Source organism: Branchiostoma floridae, chromosome 13 (genome assembly GCF_000003815.2).
Source record: "Branchiostoma floridae strain S238N-H82 chromosome 13, Bfl_VNyyK, whole genome shotgun sequence".
In the NCBI taxonomy this organism is placed as follows: Eukaryota; Metazoa; Chordata; class Leptocardii; order Amphioxiformes; family Branchiostomatidae; genus Branchiostoma; species Branchiostoma floridae.
In genome coordinates, this window is record NC_049991.1 from 10,517,231 (window position 1) to 10,531,958 (window position 14,728).

At 43.1% G+C, this 14,728-nt stretch overlaps 1 protein-coding gene across 1 annotated transcript in view; it reads right to left on the bottom strand.

Moving 5' to 3' along the window:
* Positions 1–594: 594 nt before the first annotated feature.
* Positions 595–14,728, bottom strand: part of LOC118429412 (dynein beta chain, ciliary-like) — a 41,128-nt gene continuing 26,994 nt past the window's right edge. The window contains exons 47-73 of the mRNA XM_035839894.1: positions 14,413–14,606; positions 13,827–13,989; positions 13,444–13,710; positions 13,165–13,326; positions 12,642–12,875; positions 12,133–12,279; positions 11,762–11,875; positions 11,414–11,557; positions 10,870–11,151; positions 10,592–10,715; positions 10,259–10,443; positions 9,585–9,817; positions 9,224–9,346; positions 8,798–9,002; positions 8,069–8,374; positions 7,631–7,801; positions 7,095–7,217; positions 6,761–6,954; positions 6,108–6,384; positions 5,586–5,813; positions 5,229–5,420; positions 4,829–4,948; positions 4,455–4,697; positions 3,803–3,985; positions 3,370–3,485; positions 2,886–3,009; positions 595–2,637 (exon numbers count right to left, since the gene is read on the bottom strand). Coding sequence (XP_035695787.1) covers positions 2,260–2,637; positions 2,886–3,009; positions 3,370–3,485; positions 3,803–3,985; positions 4,455–4,697; positions 4,829–4,948; positions 5,229–5,420; positions 5,586–5,813; positions 6,108–6,384; positions 6,761–6,954; positions 7,095–7,217; positions 7,631–7,801; positions 8,069–8,374; positions 8,798–9,002; positions 9,224–9,346; positions 9,585–9,817; positions 10,259–10,443; positions 10,592–10,715; positions 10,870–11,151; positions 11,414–11,557; positions 11,762–11,875; positions 12,133–12,279; positions 12,642–12,875; positions 13,165–13,326; positions 13,444–13,710; positions 13,827–13,989; positions 14,413–14,606 — 5,232 coding nt within the window. The 3' untranslated portion in view covers positions 595–2,259. The remainder of the gene's footprint in view (positions 2,638–2,885; positions 3,010–3,369; positions 3,486–3,802; positions 3,986–4,454; positions 4,698–4,828; positions 4,949–5,228; positions 5,421–5,585; positions 5,814–6,107; positions 6,385–6,760; positions 6,955–7,094; positions 7,218–7,630; positions 7,802–8,068; positions 8,375–8,797; positions 9,003–9,223; positions 9,347–9,584; positions 9,818–10,258; positions 10,444–10,591; positions 10,716–10,869; positions 11,152–11,413; positions 11,558–11,761; positions 11,876–12,132; positions 12,280–12,641; positions 12,876–13,164; positions 13,327–13,443; positions 13,711–13,826; positions 13,990–14,412; positions 14,607–14,728) is intronic.

Sequence of the window (14,728 nt, forward strand, 5' to 3'; positions counted from 1 at the left end):
TAAATAAAAGACATTGACTGTGCACTTCATAGTAATACATATATGTGTAAATATATTGTTTTGATCTCTGGCACTGTACAACAAACACAGTGTAATATGTGCATAGTTATGTTGCATTTGGTGTTTGCACCAAAAAGGCGTCATCACAAATGCCCACCTGTGCTCGGGCGGTGATAAGCTTGGAAAGTAGGGCACATTGTCAACAAGTGATTTGAAAATAGTTATATGAAATATAGCGTTAACAAAGGTAACGTTACAAGCAAAACACTTTTGTTTAACTGTCGCATCATTAGCACGTTTGATGCCGGCATGGTAATCAGCCAACGGGCAGTGGCAGAATACATTGCTGATACATTGTACAACTTTTAAGTTGTTATCAGTAAGGGATTCTAGTCGAAGTCAAAAGTTATCTTTGATATTTGTGTGCAATGTATGTTTTGAAAGTTCACGACAGACGTGGCAACGAATTTGAGGAATTGTAATAAACAGAACCTCAAAATTTGAATCTATCAATGACATATTCATGACCATTCCTAATTCCTTTGTTTCATCATCTTAAGTAACAAACACTCGTGTTAAATACAAACACAGAGAAACATGTCAAAAGTAGGCAGCTTTATTTTCAAAGTAAAGAACATGTGACTCAGAGTCAATCGACAGTTGGACGGTATAGCAAGTAATCTGTCTCATAAGTTACGAAATATGACTAAGAAACTTTCCAAATTTATACAAATTTTAAAAGTAGACAATTATAATAAATTTAGATATAAGCAATGGGTACGCATATACTCGACATAGAATCTGATACATGTAATTAAGAATAAGTAGGAAAATATATCAATTGTGTCAAGTTTCAGAGATGTGTGCATGTCTACAACAAAGGGAGATAATTGTGACGTTAGTGTAACCGCACGTGTGATCTAACACCAATCAAACACATGTTTTAAGCTAACACAACAGAGCTTCAAATGACACAAAATGGCATTCTGTTGAACATGACAATGGTGATGCTTTCCTTTCCTTGGCTCAACCACACATTGTCGCCCCCGTATCGAAAACGAAAAAAAACTTGATAACACATTTTACCAGCCGGACATTCTTATTACAACCCTAATTGCATTGTTCAGAAAACTATACACCCCTATGGCAAAGTAATATGTGCTATTTTGTTTAACCAGCAGGTGAACTTACACATGTAAGCACAAAATAAATTACTCTAATAGGTTAGGAATATAAATTCCATGTAGATATTCAAATTTAGTGCAGAATTATGTTTTAAAATCACAACACAAGCACATCCGTGTATAAAACAAGGTAAAGTACATGCAAAGGTAAAGTACATGCAATGGACGGCAATTATCACTGCAGTTCCTTCACAAACAAATAAAACACGTCTTAATAAACTTTGAAATGCTCCATTCACGAAGGAATGTTTCCAAGTAAAATTTAGTTTATTCTGTACAGCAATCTGATAAATATGGCTTTGGAGAAAGGTATTTTGTTGTACACATTTTGTTGGAATTGGAAAACAGTTTTATTTTGACGCTTTTATCAGATTGACACAGGTTCAGCAAACACCGCAAATGGAATGCACACCATGGACGGCTCTTTCATCATTGTAATGACATTTGAATCAACACAATTTATCTTAACGCTGATAACCCACAGGATTTCTAACTCCAAGTCTCACAGTGGCTTGTAAATAGTAATTTTGGCATAGCCATGACCAGGTCAATAGTGCAGCAGTGTGGCACTTCGCCTTTGAAATTGTCCCATATGCCCAAAGCTACCAAAATAAATTATGTTTGGCCCTAACATGAAGGAGCAGCAGTGTTTTCTGTGGCTTAGAATTATTAGTTGCTCCAATGCTGAACCACCACTTCTGACAATACAATTCGTTCATTGTACTGTACATGTTTTGAAGATTTGTTATTGTCATATAAAACAACACAAATTACCATCTATACTTTCAAAACTACATTTTGTGAGAAATCTATACTATGGGATATTATGGTCTATAATACTAGTGCCAATAAATCCATTCATCCGTCACACAGACCTGGTTAAAACACTTTTGACGGTCTTTGATATCTTTTTGTATCCTAACACTGTGTTTCAATCTAGCCAGTTTTAGGCATAGACTAGCAAATTTTCATCGCACATTACAATCGTCTATGTAAACAAAATGCAGCTCAGCAACAACGACATGTTCAAGAGCGTGATCTACAATGTTCAGCATGGCTGTGACGTCACGGCAGTCTAGACCATCAGCAGCAGGGCGACTCCAGCCAGGACCCACCTGGCCGCCTTTTCCTTGGTCTTGAGGTTGAAGGTCCAGACGAACGTTGCCCCGCGCTCCTTGGTTTTGTACACCGGGCACTCGTACATGTTCCTCATGTCCTGCTTGTCCACGGGGATGGCCTTGATGAAGATGACCGGCATGGTGGGGGTCAGGTCCTTCAGGTGGGCCTCGTTGATCATGCCGGTCTGGGTGTCCCAGCGGGCGCCCTCCATGTACAGCCCGTGAACGTAAGCGCCCTCACGCGGCGGGCTGCTGAAGTCCTCCTTATTCTTCTTTGACACGTCACACTGGAGACACATGCGGTCCAGAGGCCACTCGTTCTTCCGGGCCATGCTCTGGAAACAGAACATCATGAAGATTATGTAAAGCTTATCTCTTACTACGAAAAAAGGCCAACAATAAACGTGTCCCTTCAAGTCACCCTTGCCATTCGTTCAATATTACATTTTTCTGCTAGGCAGGTACAGATATTCAGTAATCAATAGCAGAAAATTATACCAAATATGTAGTTAACATGTAACATACCAGAACAATTTTCACAATTGTGAATTTCTGAAACAAAGGTTTTAAACGCCAGTGTTACCTGCATGATAGCAGTGAGGAAGGACTGCGGGTTGAAGAAGCCTCCCAGCCAGACGGCACTCGGCATGACGAAGTCTGCTGTCCAGTTCTCCAGCTCCTTCACACGCAGGAGTAAGTCAGCGTACCTAGGGACCAATCAAACACGCTCGTTTAGGCCTACGTCACATTTCCAAACCGGATCCGGCCGGGCAGCTTTCAGGAACGAAAAGTGTTATGTAAAAGATACCAAACTACAAGAGACGTAACGAGAACAGTCGCGGGCATTAGTTGTGTACATTCTTACGTATACATTTCTATTTTTCGTTTCCACAAACCTTTTTTTCGTTTCCAAAAAGCCTTTTCCTAGTGATATTAGTGTTTTGTACTGTGACTGTTGACTGAAATGTTGACAGCTATAGAAATGAATGACAACACTCAAAACTGACAACGTAGTTGACTGAATCGTCATTTGATGAATCATCTAAGTGATAACTAAATCGGTGTACCATTGTCCCAGTCCGTAGAGCGACGGGTAGGCCCGCTTGGTCCATGAGTCGGGGACCTGGTCCAGGAACAAGGCGTTCATGAGGTCCTCCATGTCCGAGGTGATAGTCAGCTCACCCTGGAGGAAAACAAGACAAGTATTAGATCGTTTGATTTTCATACATCGTGACCCAAAGAAAAAAGAATTTAAAAAAAGATAATAACAGTACAAATTGCGAATTGCTGACTTTTGTTATCTACATGTCAGAACGGACCGACATACAATGGTAAAATATACATATCACCCCTTCAAAACGTTATTTGTTCATTTTTAATATTTGATGCAAAATAGGTAACCTTCATCTTTAAGTAAGTCATATATTCATTACAGCTGGTACGCCGCTATATTAACCACAATGCGACAAGTGTGAGCTACGAAGTACACGATGCAGTTACCTTGAGACCCAGGTCGACTTCCTTGAGTGACCTCCGGATCTCGTTCGTCAGTCCGTTCATCCGTTCACACTCCTGGAACGACACGACGATGTACGGAGTCTTCTCCTCAGCCTTCGCCATGATCTCTAACATGTTGAAGCTCTCTGGGAGCTTCTCCAGAATCTCGTCCAGAAGTCCCTTTACCTGCGTGACAGAGGATATTATAAGTTTGCTTTATACTGTAGTTGAGGAAAACCGATCGATATCTTTCGATTATCTTTCTCTTTAATCCGGTCTTTCGCGACATTATGTAATTGACACTTGACCGGGTGTCAATATATGCCATCCCTAAAGTTCAAGATGATTGCAGTGACTTTATGTTCAATCAGAACATGAGATATCAAAGACGGAAGTTCCGCTGCATACTTTAACCTTTGTTTTCCAGACCCCTGCCCAATGAACAAATATCATAAAGGTATATCCAAGGCTTCTCGAGTTATGCTATTTACAGGCAAACACACACACAAACACACAGACAGACAGACACAGAGACACACATACACACGCAGACACACACACAGAGAGAGAGAGAGAGAGAGAGAGAGAGAGAGAGACGTACACAGAAAACATAACCCTCTTGACGAAGGTAACTTGGCAATACGTATAATGGTACCTTTTCCTCGCGGGTGACCCCACCAGCTCCGGCACCTCCCGAGTCTTTGGGCTGCATCTCCAGGACAGTCTTGAACAGGTTCTCAGACGTGATGGTCAAGAAGCCGATCTCGGCGTTGGGGTGGAGGCCGTACAGGTAAGGACTCTCAGGCGGCAGCATCTCGTCTATGTACTGGTGATATCCTGTGTAGTCCAGGTTGGGAGGGGCTGGGAATCCCACCGCCAGGTTTAAGTCACCATCAAGCTGTAGAGGAAAAGGGATAAAGATGAAGGAGTCCAATACACAATGAGACAGCTGGAACAAAGTTTGCATCATCTGTATTGTACTGTACGTATACTATCTAATAAAAATTCTATTCAAAAGTCTTCGCTCACCAGTGAGGGCTGCAGGTACTCCTCTAGGAAGGTCTTACACAGCCTTCTGTCCCAGTCATCAGTGATGTGTCCTCCGTACATGATCTCACCGAACAGGTAACGCAGATCCTCCCACGGCACCTGAGGGGTGTGCACAAGTCTATCAGTCAGTTACATTCTTCACAGAGGTCTTCTACAATCACAAATCAACATCGCTGCAAGCAATTTAGACTGAATCGGCTGTTAACCACTGTTTGAAACAGCATCGACAACCACAGAATTCAAGTTAGTATTTTAGCTTTACACTGACCAAACTTAATTTGCTTGTATCATCTAACAATAAACGCTTCTGATAGAAATGAAAGGAAAGTTTGCTGCTTGGACTGATTTTGTAAATGTGCTCTATCCAGGTTCCACATACCTTGCTGTTTGCCTCCAGGTAGTTGAAGAGGACGTTACAGGAGATGGTAAGATCCCCGACGTTGAAGGGGTAGGGCCGGTTCCACCCTTGTGGCCCGAACTTCCGCCGCTCGCCCACAACGGCGTGGAAGTAGCACAGGTTGAACAGGATCGACTTGAACTCGTTTTCTCGGGCACACATCTCCAACGTATCCTGTGCAACGTCAGGGTTACAATCAGTTGCTTAACCTTGAGTTTTATGTATGCACAGATCATATCAAGCTCTAGTCCTGCCATTCTATACAAATACAAGATATTCTGTGATCTTTTAAACAGAATGATCATACTTCCCAACTTCACCGCTTGAAAATGGTCTTACCTGGTCGAAATTATCCAGAGCCTTGTGGAGGTTTGCATACATTCCGGTAGGGGGCTCGTTGGTGATCTTGATGGAGGCCTCCAGGATACCCTGCGGAATGTTGTGGGCCTCAACAGTTGGAGCTGGCTCGGCTGAGATGTAGACCCGGTAGTCCTCATGACTGCCCTCGCTGTACTTCTCCAGCTTCTTGTCCAGGGTTGCCAACCATTTGGCCACCAAATGGATGTTCTGTCGGTCGTAATAAAGTAATGAACAATTAAAAGTGTGTAAATTATGTCTAGGTCACATTTGAAAACAAGTAGTCATCAGCACAATTTGTGCATGTTTCTTGATACACTACTGTACTTTTCGTGTCGGTGAACAGCCCGGCCTGGCGCCGGGTTGGAAATGTGACCTACGCATTAAAAGAGTAGCTTCTGTGAAAAATTTCCTCACGAAGCAACTGAAACAATACATTCCTGGTACATTTACTTTAACATTACTTTGTCATTCTTTGTCAAGTATATGATCCCAAATTTCTACCTGAAGGACGACCCAGTGGCCTTGCTCCGACGCCATATCCAGGGCCCTCTCGGCCACCACCTCCTGTCCCTGTCCCAGGGACACGTTGTGGAACTTCCCGGAGTCCCACGTGAAGCCCATCTTCTTCCCCAGAGCCTCCACATCCTTCAGAGGGTCGACACCGGGGGAGAGGATGAAGAAGATGGGGGTGCCAATGCCGCTCTCCTCCCACGACTTGGCAAACTCCATCGTCCTGCCCTCCACGTACTTGCTTCCCAGCTTTTCTTCCACAAAGTTTCTAAGTAGATCAACAAATTGTGTTAGGGCCCATCATTCTGTTAACATCTGACTTTTTTTATTCAAAGCGTCATCCCATAAATAGAACAACTGCCTGTCCGACGGAGCTCGAGTCATTTTACTTGTGTGTCAGCAAACATTCAAAAATGTATGTCACGTTTTTGAAAGTCAGACATCCATGTACACAATATTTAATTAAATACAATTCAATCTGTACGATCTCTGAAATTTCCGTTTTCATCCTGTTGTAGAGATAAAGTTGTATTTGAAAAATGCATGTCAAGAAATAACTTTCATCCAATCTTCTGACACCACAACTAGTTATCTAAACTGTTTTATAGAGTATGAGTTTGTTGAACAAATTTAAGGGCATCTACCTTGTGGCGTAGGTCATCCTGTCCGGACGGAAGGCCCTCATCATACACAGTTTCTGCAGTGCCGACTTGTTCTTCCACTCCTGTGGGAACTTCTCCTTCTCAGGACACTCACTTTCCACAAACTTCTTCCAACGTTTGGCAGACCCTTCGATGTCACGGTCCAGATTCCGGAATTCATCCATGTCCGCCAAGGCCTGTATTTTCAAATTGATAAAAATCAATTATCAGTTCAATACAATCCCTAAAACTGATGACAATGAAATATCTGTTGAATGTTGTCTATTTATACGTCTACTTCCTCTGTTGTTGTTCCATGACGTTGTAATGTACTTACCTTTATTCCTCCCCAGGACAGGTCGTTCAAGAAATCCACAGGGCTCTTACAGTTCGGCCTGGCAGGGAACCGCAGTAGGAAGTCTAGTTCAGTCGGGTTGATCTCCTTTTTCATCACCAATACCTGAAAAAAATAATTGTCTTTTTTGTTAGTATTCATACTCGAGAAGGTCAGTCCGACGGTCCGTTGACATGCATGATCACAAGTGGGCACAAAAACGTGAAGGCATCTGACATATTCCCTTAAAATCAACTTTTCTAAATTGAATAACCTACAAAGTTTGCAGATAACTTTAAATAGATCCCGTGGTCTATGAATTACGCTATGTGTCAAGTTCAGTTAACACTTCACTCCACTTTGAAACAACTCAAGTATGAACATAAAAGGTTTTCGGAAACATAATTTTGTTATATTTGTTACAGGTCACTAAAATCCCCCTGATTAAACTGAGAGAATGAATTATTCGTATTGATTTTTTCTTTTAGTTACGATCTCTAAGCATATCACAGTATATCATGCGTGATTTTATGTCTTACCAGGAAGGCGACCTGTGACGTGAAGATGAGCTTGTCCCGCTCGAACAGTCCGCGGCTGGTGTAGATGAACACGGCGTACGTGATGGCGTCGATCAGGTTAGCGACCCGGACCTTCAGGTTCTCGTCCTTCTCCGCCAGGTGGATGGCGCGCAAGAAGACCACTTTGAATGCCTGGAAGCAAAACATTTAGGTTTGATACACTGTCAATCCTACATGAACATAAAGCCCTTTGTATGGTTGATAGCAGCACGCCAAGTTCTAATTTAAGTGCATGGACATGATTTTTTAAATATTGCTTGGATGGTGAACATAATGATACATACATGTACACACGTACACACATATCTATATTAATCATATAATTTAGTTTTCTTGGTTTCAGACATAATGCATTGAACAATTTGTCATTTTACCTGTGAATTTGTCAAAAGAACTTACCTTCAGTGAGAACTGATACAGTGGATTGATCTTGTAGAGGTCGTTCATGATGAAGTAGAGTAGAGAGGATCTCGCGGCCACGGGTCTGTAGTGCTCACGGGCCTCGTTAATCTTGACCTCCGTGATCTTGGCTTCCTCCACCTTGACCTCGATCTCCGCTGCAGTTCGCTTGGTGGTCTCCAGGTTCTCCACCAGGGCCGTGTCACCCAGGAAGTTCCCGCCGGCAGACGACAGGCGCGACAGCAGGTTGTCCTCCAGCTGCTTCAGCGTGATCTTGAAGTCATTCTGCTGTTTGGTCAGATCAGCCTGAAACACACCAAACTCGTCAATATGCGTATGTCTACTTGATATACACGAGACGAATGCTACCTGCCAAGTTATATTTACTGTTATTACTTTTAGATTATATTCATTGCTATGTGATTGGTGTTGTATGTACAGAATATGTTTATATTGCGGGGTACAGGAAACAACCAAACAACCACCTAGTTCTCACGTTGTTGCATATTGTTATAATCCAAATAAAAACAAATACGAAGATATGCTGAAGTAGTGACCTTTGGAAAGAGTGACAGGGCTATCCAGGTTTAATAAAGGTTATTGATTCATTGAATGCGTTTTAAACTGTTTCTGATATTCTTCTTACCTGAAGATTTGTCTTAGTCATAAGACTTGCTAAGACATGTTAGATTACACGAAGAGGAAGTAAACATGTCTTGAATAACGTACCTTCAGCTTCTCCAGGTCAGGTCTCTCAGCGCTGACGACATCAGCCAGCAGCTGGTCCTCCAGCCCGTCCCTGGTGACGGTGAAGTTGATGAGGGTGGCCTGGGCCTGCATCTCCGGCTTGTAGTGCGGGTTGGCCAGCTTGGTGTGCAGGATCAGTCGGAAGTCCTTGTGGAAGTCGCATTCCTTGTCCCCAATCTTGATCGCCCTATCAAATTTGTTTAGACATGAGTGTCTGACTAAAAGTGAAGTGTCCCATTGAACTATATCCAGTTTACTGCTATACTTGTTTGTGGTCGACATAGCTATTGGTCGACGAGCATATGTTATTGTAGCCAATGACTGTTGTGTACAAGTTTAAGACAATACGCCTGGTATGCCTTGCAGTTCCACCGTTTTTGCATTCATTTGTTTTAAATTAGTACCTACCTTCCTTTCTTGATGGTGTTCCGACCAATGAGTGGATCGAGTACGGGATCCACAGACTCGCCCATGTTCTCCACCAGAACGGTGTCCCCCATGGACAGAGCGCGCTCAAAGGCGTCCAAGTACCTGCAGAGAAAGTATAAGATCCATTCGTCAATTTCAACGCTAGTAGATTAGTTCAAGGACAGCAGGAGAAACAACAGGTGAAAAGAAGATTTACAACACCAGCCTAGGTCTACAGAGAATCATTCATCTTATATACCAATCCCTCCGGAGCGTCCCACGAATTCTACTGTTTTAGTGTCTGTATAATATTTGGTAATATTAATGACAATACAACGGCAGGCAGTTGTTTAATCTTTACCCCTTGGCTCCTAGACGGATGACGACAAGGTTTTCGTATTTGTTCTTGATCCACTTGACGCCCTGGAGCTGCGGGTCGACCATCAGTGGCCATCGGTCAGAGTTGGTTAGTATGGTGGCGTTTTCCGTGGACATGCGGTCACTCGGCAGTTCCTGGTTCTGCCACTCGGCAACGGAGGCGTCATCAGTGAGCATGGTGAGCGGGTCGATGCCCTCCGTCATGGGGATAGGAACCTGGGAGAGGATAGACCGGCAGTTAATACATGGCACTGACTGCAGGATGTAACTACTTTGTAACTGTCAGTCAATCTATTCAGACTCACAGCAAAGGAACTAGTTACATCATAAAAACAAGGATACCACTTTGCCAAGTGGAAAGCATATAACATAGTCTCCAAGCATATAACATACTCTCCTGCATGCGGTAGCATAAGCTATAAGATAGTATCAAAAGCTGGCAAGGGAATGATGCCCGCATAGAAGTGTGCGTGAACTCCGGTAGTTATACACAGTCCTGGGCCGGCTTCACTCCTTTGCCACCTTGTTGATACTATCTTATATATATATGCTACCGTAGGATCTGCTTGTAGATTGCATATAACAGTCATTTCAGTTAGTGTGCAGCGCGATATCAGCCCTGTGCGTGTGTGGACAATAGAAAAATTCCCGACTTACCTTCTGTTGCTTTAAGAAAGGCATCCACTGGTTTTCAAACAGGTCGATTCTGTAGGACTTGGTGAAGTAGCCCACGTAGGAGACAAAGGCGGTAGTGATCAGGACATCTCCACACAGCGTCTTCTCTGCCTCTCTCAGCTTCTGGACGGAATCGGCCCAGCGGACGTTCTCAGATGCCAGCCCGCCTACAGAATTCACGACAGTCAGACTCAACGATACATAAAGCTGCTTACCATAGACACTCTTGGTGAATATATAATTTTTGCAATTTTCATAAGATATCATATTTTGTACTAGTAGTACTAGTGGGTCTACAGAAAATAGCTGTCTTACCGACAAGCCTGTTGGCCAGGTTGATAGTCCGTGCGGTGTCATCTGCCTCCTGTTGGCACTTCAGCTTCTCAGCTGTAGCCTTCTCGAAATTAGCGGTCAACTCGGCCAGATTTTCATCCAATTGCTGAAGGACAAATTAACAGATTGTAATATCTGATATGATATTAAATGCATTTTCCAAGATTTTTTTTTACATGAACACTATCTCGTTTGGTTTCTATTAGCTACGTAATTACTGTTACTGGTGAATCAAAATGCGTTTAAGCTTTCAAACTCACCCTGATCTTTTCCTTGATCTCTGAAAGCTTCTTTTGGGCAGCCGCTAGATCAGCGTTGGCCGCAGCCAGGGCAATACGCTTCGGTTCGACGTCGCAGTACACCTCGTAGAACTTGACAATGTTGACGACCCACGCACACAAGCCTGCGGCGGCCAGGGACTTGGCACGGATGAAGTCCGGGTCAAACTCTGGGTCGGCCAGGTAAGGTGCGATAGCTTTTAGGCAATTCTCGTGGATGTTTTCCTTGTCGTAGGTTATCAGGTTATTCAGGAATTCGTCCACCTAGAATAAAGAATAAATTCGGTATACTGTATGTAAAGTTTTGTCAATCTTTGTATGTTAGAATTTAGATTATTCAATTCTAACTAGCCCACATACAATCACTTCATGTAAGTACGTTAGTATTTGATTTTATTCATTTGTAATTAGCCCCATGGGCGTGAATTTGCAAAACAAATATTTATTTCTAATACTCCAACACACCTAAGGGAAGGAAAATTGTACGAAAGTATTGATGTAAGTAAATGATTTATGCTGTTCTCACCTTGCCCATGACCACCTTAGCGGCCTTCCAGCTGCGGTCCTTCGGCACCTTCCCTCCCGGGGCGAGCAGCACCATCACGGCGGCGGTCACGTTCGTCACGGCACCCGGGGGCGAACCGAAGGACTTCAGCTCCGTCAGGTTATTCTGTTGGGAAATAAGTCAATACATTATTCACACTGTTTGTCATGTTAATTTTTGTACTCATCCAAGCAATAAATACTAAAGGTGTGTTTCATAACTTCTCACACAGCCACGCGAGTACTAGGAGATATGATACTGACTAGAAGATATCAAAACCGGATTTGCTTCAAAATTGAAAACACATCACATAAGAAGGCTTCTGTTTACCTTGTTCAGGGTGTTGAGAGCTTCTTGGGCGGCCTTGAGGGCTGGTTCAGCACGGGCTAGATCCCGTTCACATGACCTTTGCTTTTCACCTACCTCCTCGTTGATAACAGCAACCTAACAAAAGAGAGGGACAGGAGGGAGATAAAGAGAAAAGGTCGAGTTATTCATAATGTATACTCTATGTGTGAAAAGAGATAAACATCCCTACAATATTGAAGATTATGGCTGTAACAGCGATAGCAAACCCTCCAGTACAGCGGCAAGCATATTGACATTTGAAAACCTGGTAGAGTAAGTACTAAGAGTTAGAATGCTGCTATGATAGGTATCATGCTTTTGTTAGTTTATGTGCTCTAAATGGCATATTTTACCTTCTTTTCTTCCTCGTCAGCGAACGCCTTTTCCTTGCTGACCTTCTCCGTCTCTACGCCCACCACCTGGATCAGCTTATCAGCGTCCTCGTTCTTCTGCTTCAGCTCTACTTCTTGTGACGCCAGTTTTGCCTTCAAGTCATCGACCTGATAATAATGGGTAGTACGTGTAAGGTTACGCTGTGTTTATGACAAATGGAAAAATCATTTTTGAATAACAGCAACAAGGAAAAAATATTCAAATGGTCTATTTCTTGTGATGCCAGTTTTGCCTTTAAGTCGCCGACCTAATAATGAATGGTAAGTGTGCGGTATTTATAGCAAATAGAAAACCATGTTCATATTACAGCAAAATTGGGAGAGCATTGTCACCCTGTGTTGTTGTTTCTTTCATCATGACTATTTTTCGTGAAAAAAAAATCGATTCTGCTAAAAAAACGTGAGGAACAAGTAAGTCTGTAACGGTAGCTTATGAATGGTCGCTATTCAAGAAAAAGAACTGTCCATACCTGTGATGCAGTACTCTGCAGTTTGAGCAAACCGTTCTCCAGACGGTCGACATTAGCTGACACTTCTTTGTTCTTCTTGATCATCAGGTTGCTGTACAGACTGATCTGCTCCAGGAAACTCTTGGGAGTGGTGTAGTTGTACCTCCGCTCGTTTGTCAGGTACGACTTGCTCATGTTGTTGACACTCATGTGCACAAAGGCCATGAAATCACTCACAGACTCCCGAAGCTCTCCCTACGAGTAAAGAACAAACAGCAACTTATATTAAAGATGCACAATTGAACTACCAAGGAATGCGTCGGTACGTAGTTTGATACAGTTATTTTTTGCCGTCTCCTGTTTTGGTGATACTCATCAGTATTTTCCTTCTGCGATATGTTAACGTCATGTTTAGGGTGACAGATACAGTTGGCAAAGTAGTGATTATGATACGAAAACACTGTGTTAAGATATGAAAATACGTAGACTAATACTCATCGATCATGGACACACCATTCAAACTCTTTATTCACGCATATCTCACCTCTAGACCTTCTACGTCCTCCAGGAAGCGGAGACTGACAGACTTGAGGGCCTCCTCTGGCCACTCGTGGAACCAGTCAATGGCCGTGCAGTTCACCACTGCTGGGAACTTCCTACTGCGCACGCGCAACGTCGAGCCAACAGGAGAGAAGCACAACACAACCTGGGAAAACGGTCAATCGCGTCAAATTTTATTTGAACGTTCATATTCAAGAATCCCAAAAAATATCTTCATCATGAATTACATGATTGATACAAAAACTCAATTTTACCGCATTACCTTCATCATTCTGCGAACCCTTTCAATGAAGAAGCTCCAGCAGTTTTCGCGGGTGTCCTCCATACCCATCCCCTTGACTTCAGAGCGCACACCGCCGATGATGTCCTCAATCTGGTCGGGTTGGAACAGCCCGGGGATCTCGCCAGTGGCCAGCAGGTCGTTGACCAAAACCAGAAACTTCTCGTCAGGAACCTGGCTGTCTGTCATCAGGAACATCATGCCGATGTTCTTCACTCCTGCCTTGATGCAGACTCCACCAAGATCCACCTGGCAATAGGAGACAATGTTAGTTACAGAGAAAAGGTTTCCACAAAACTGATATTTCAGTAAGTAAAACCATGTTTGCCAACTGAATTTTAGTCAGGTGTTCAAAGATGACCGACCTTGAGATCGTTGATGCTGTAACCCTTCCTCAGGGTGATCTGGAAGACGTCCAGGCTGCTGATGAAGGCAGACAGGCGGGACAGACTCTGTTTGCCGCTGCCTCCCACTCCCACCAGCAGGGCGTTACCACGCGGGCTCTCCAGGATGCGGTTGATGCGGCAGCTACATGGAACACGTATCATACATACTCCAATCAGGGATACATATCATCTGTAAACTGGATAATTAACATGCTATCCCGATCACAAAATGAAAATTATATCCAATATCTCAGACCTAGTACCTGTTTATGACAGTGTCTTGTCACGTGACAACGTCTATCAGTCGCCACGTGACAAGGAAACTCCAAGACGAAATCTAACGGGTTGATAAAGAGACACAGAGTGCGTCTCGAAAGCTTCCTAAGCTACGAACTGTAGTTGTGTGCATGATTGTTTGAAACTTTGTCATAGCGTTGATAATCATAGCGTTTTTAGAGTACATTCAAATCACAGGCCTGTTTATGTCCTTACTCCTCACATCTGTGCGGTCCTAGAATGGTATAACTATAGTAGAATAATTATAAACACGAAATCAAACACTCACATGTGTGACATGGCGTCCCCGAACAGCACAAGGTTCATGGCTGCGTTGATCTCGTTGTAGTTGTCCAGGGCTTCAACCAGGATCCTGTTCAGATGATCCCATCCTGGCACGAACGCGTACTTAGGCTCGCCGATTCCAGCCGCGAAATGGCAATAAATCTGAGGCTGTTTGGTGAGCACTTCCTCCTCAATGTCCTATGATTTAAAAAAAATATTATCAAGTACCTTATCAGATAATACAGAAGAACTATAACTACAACTGCATTTTTTTGAGGACGTGGGAAAAGACAACCTCAAGCCAACCGTACACACTTACT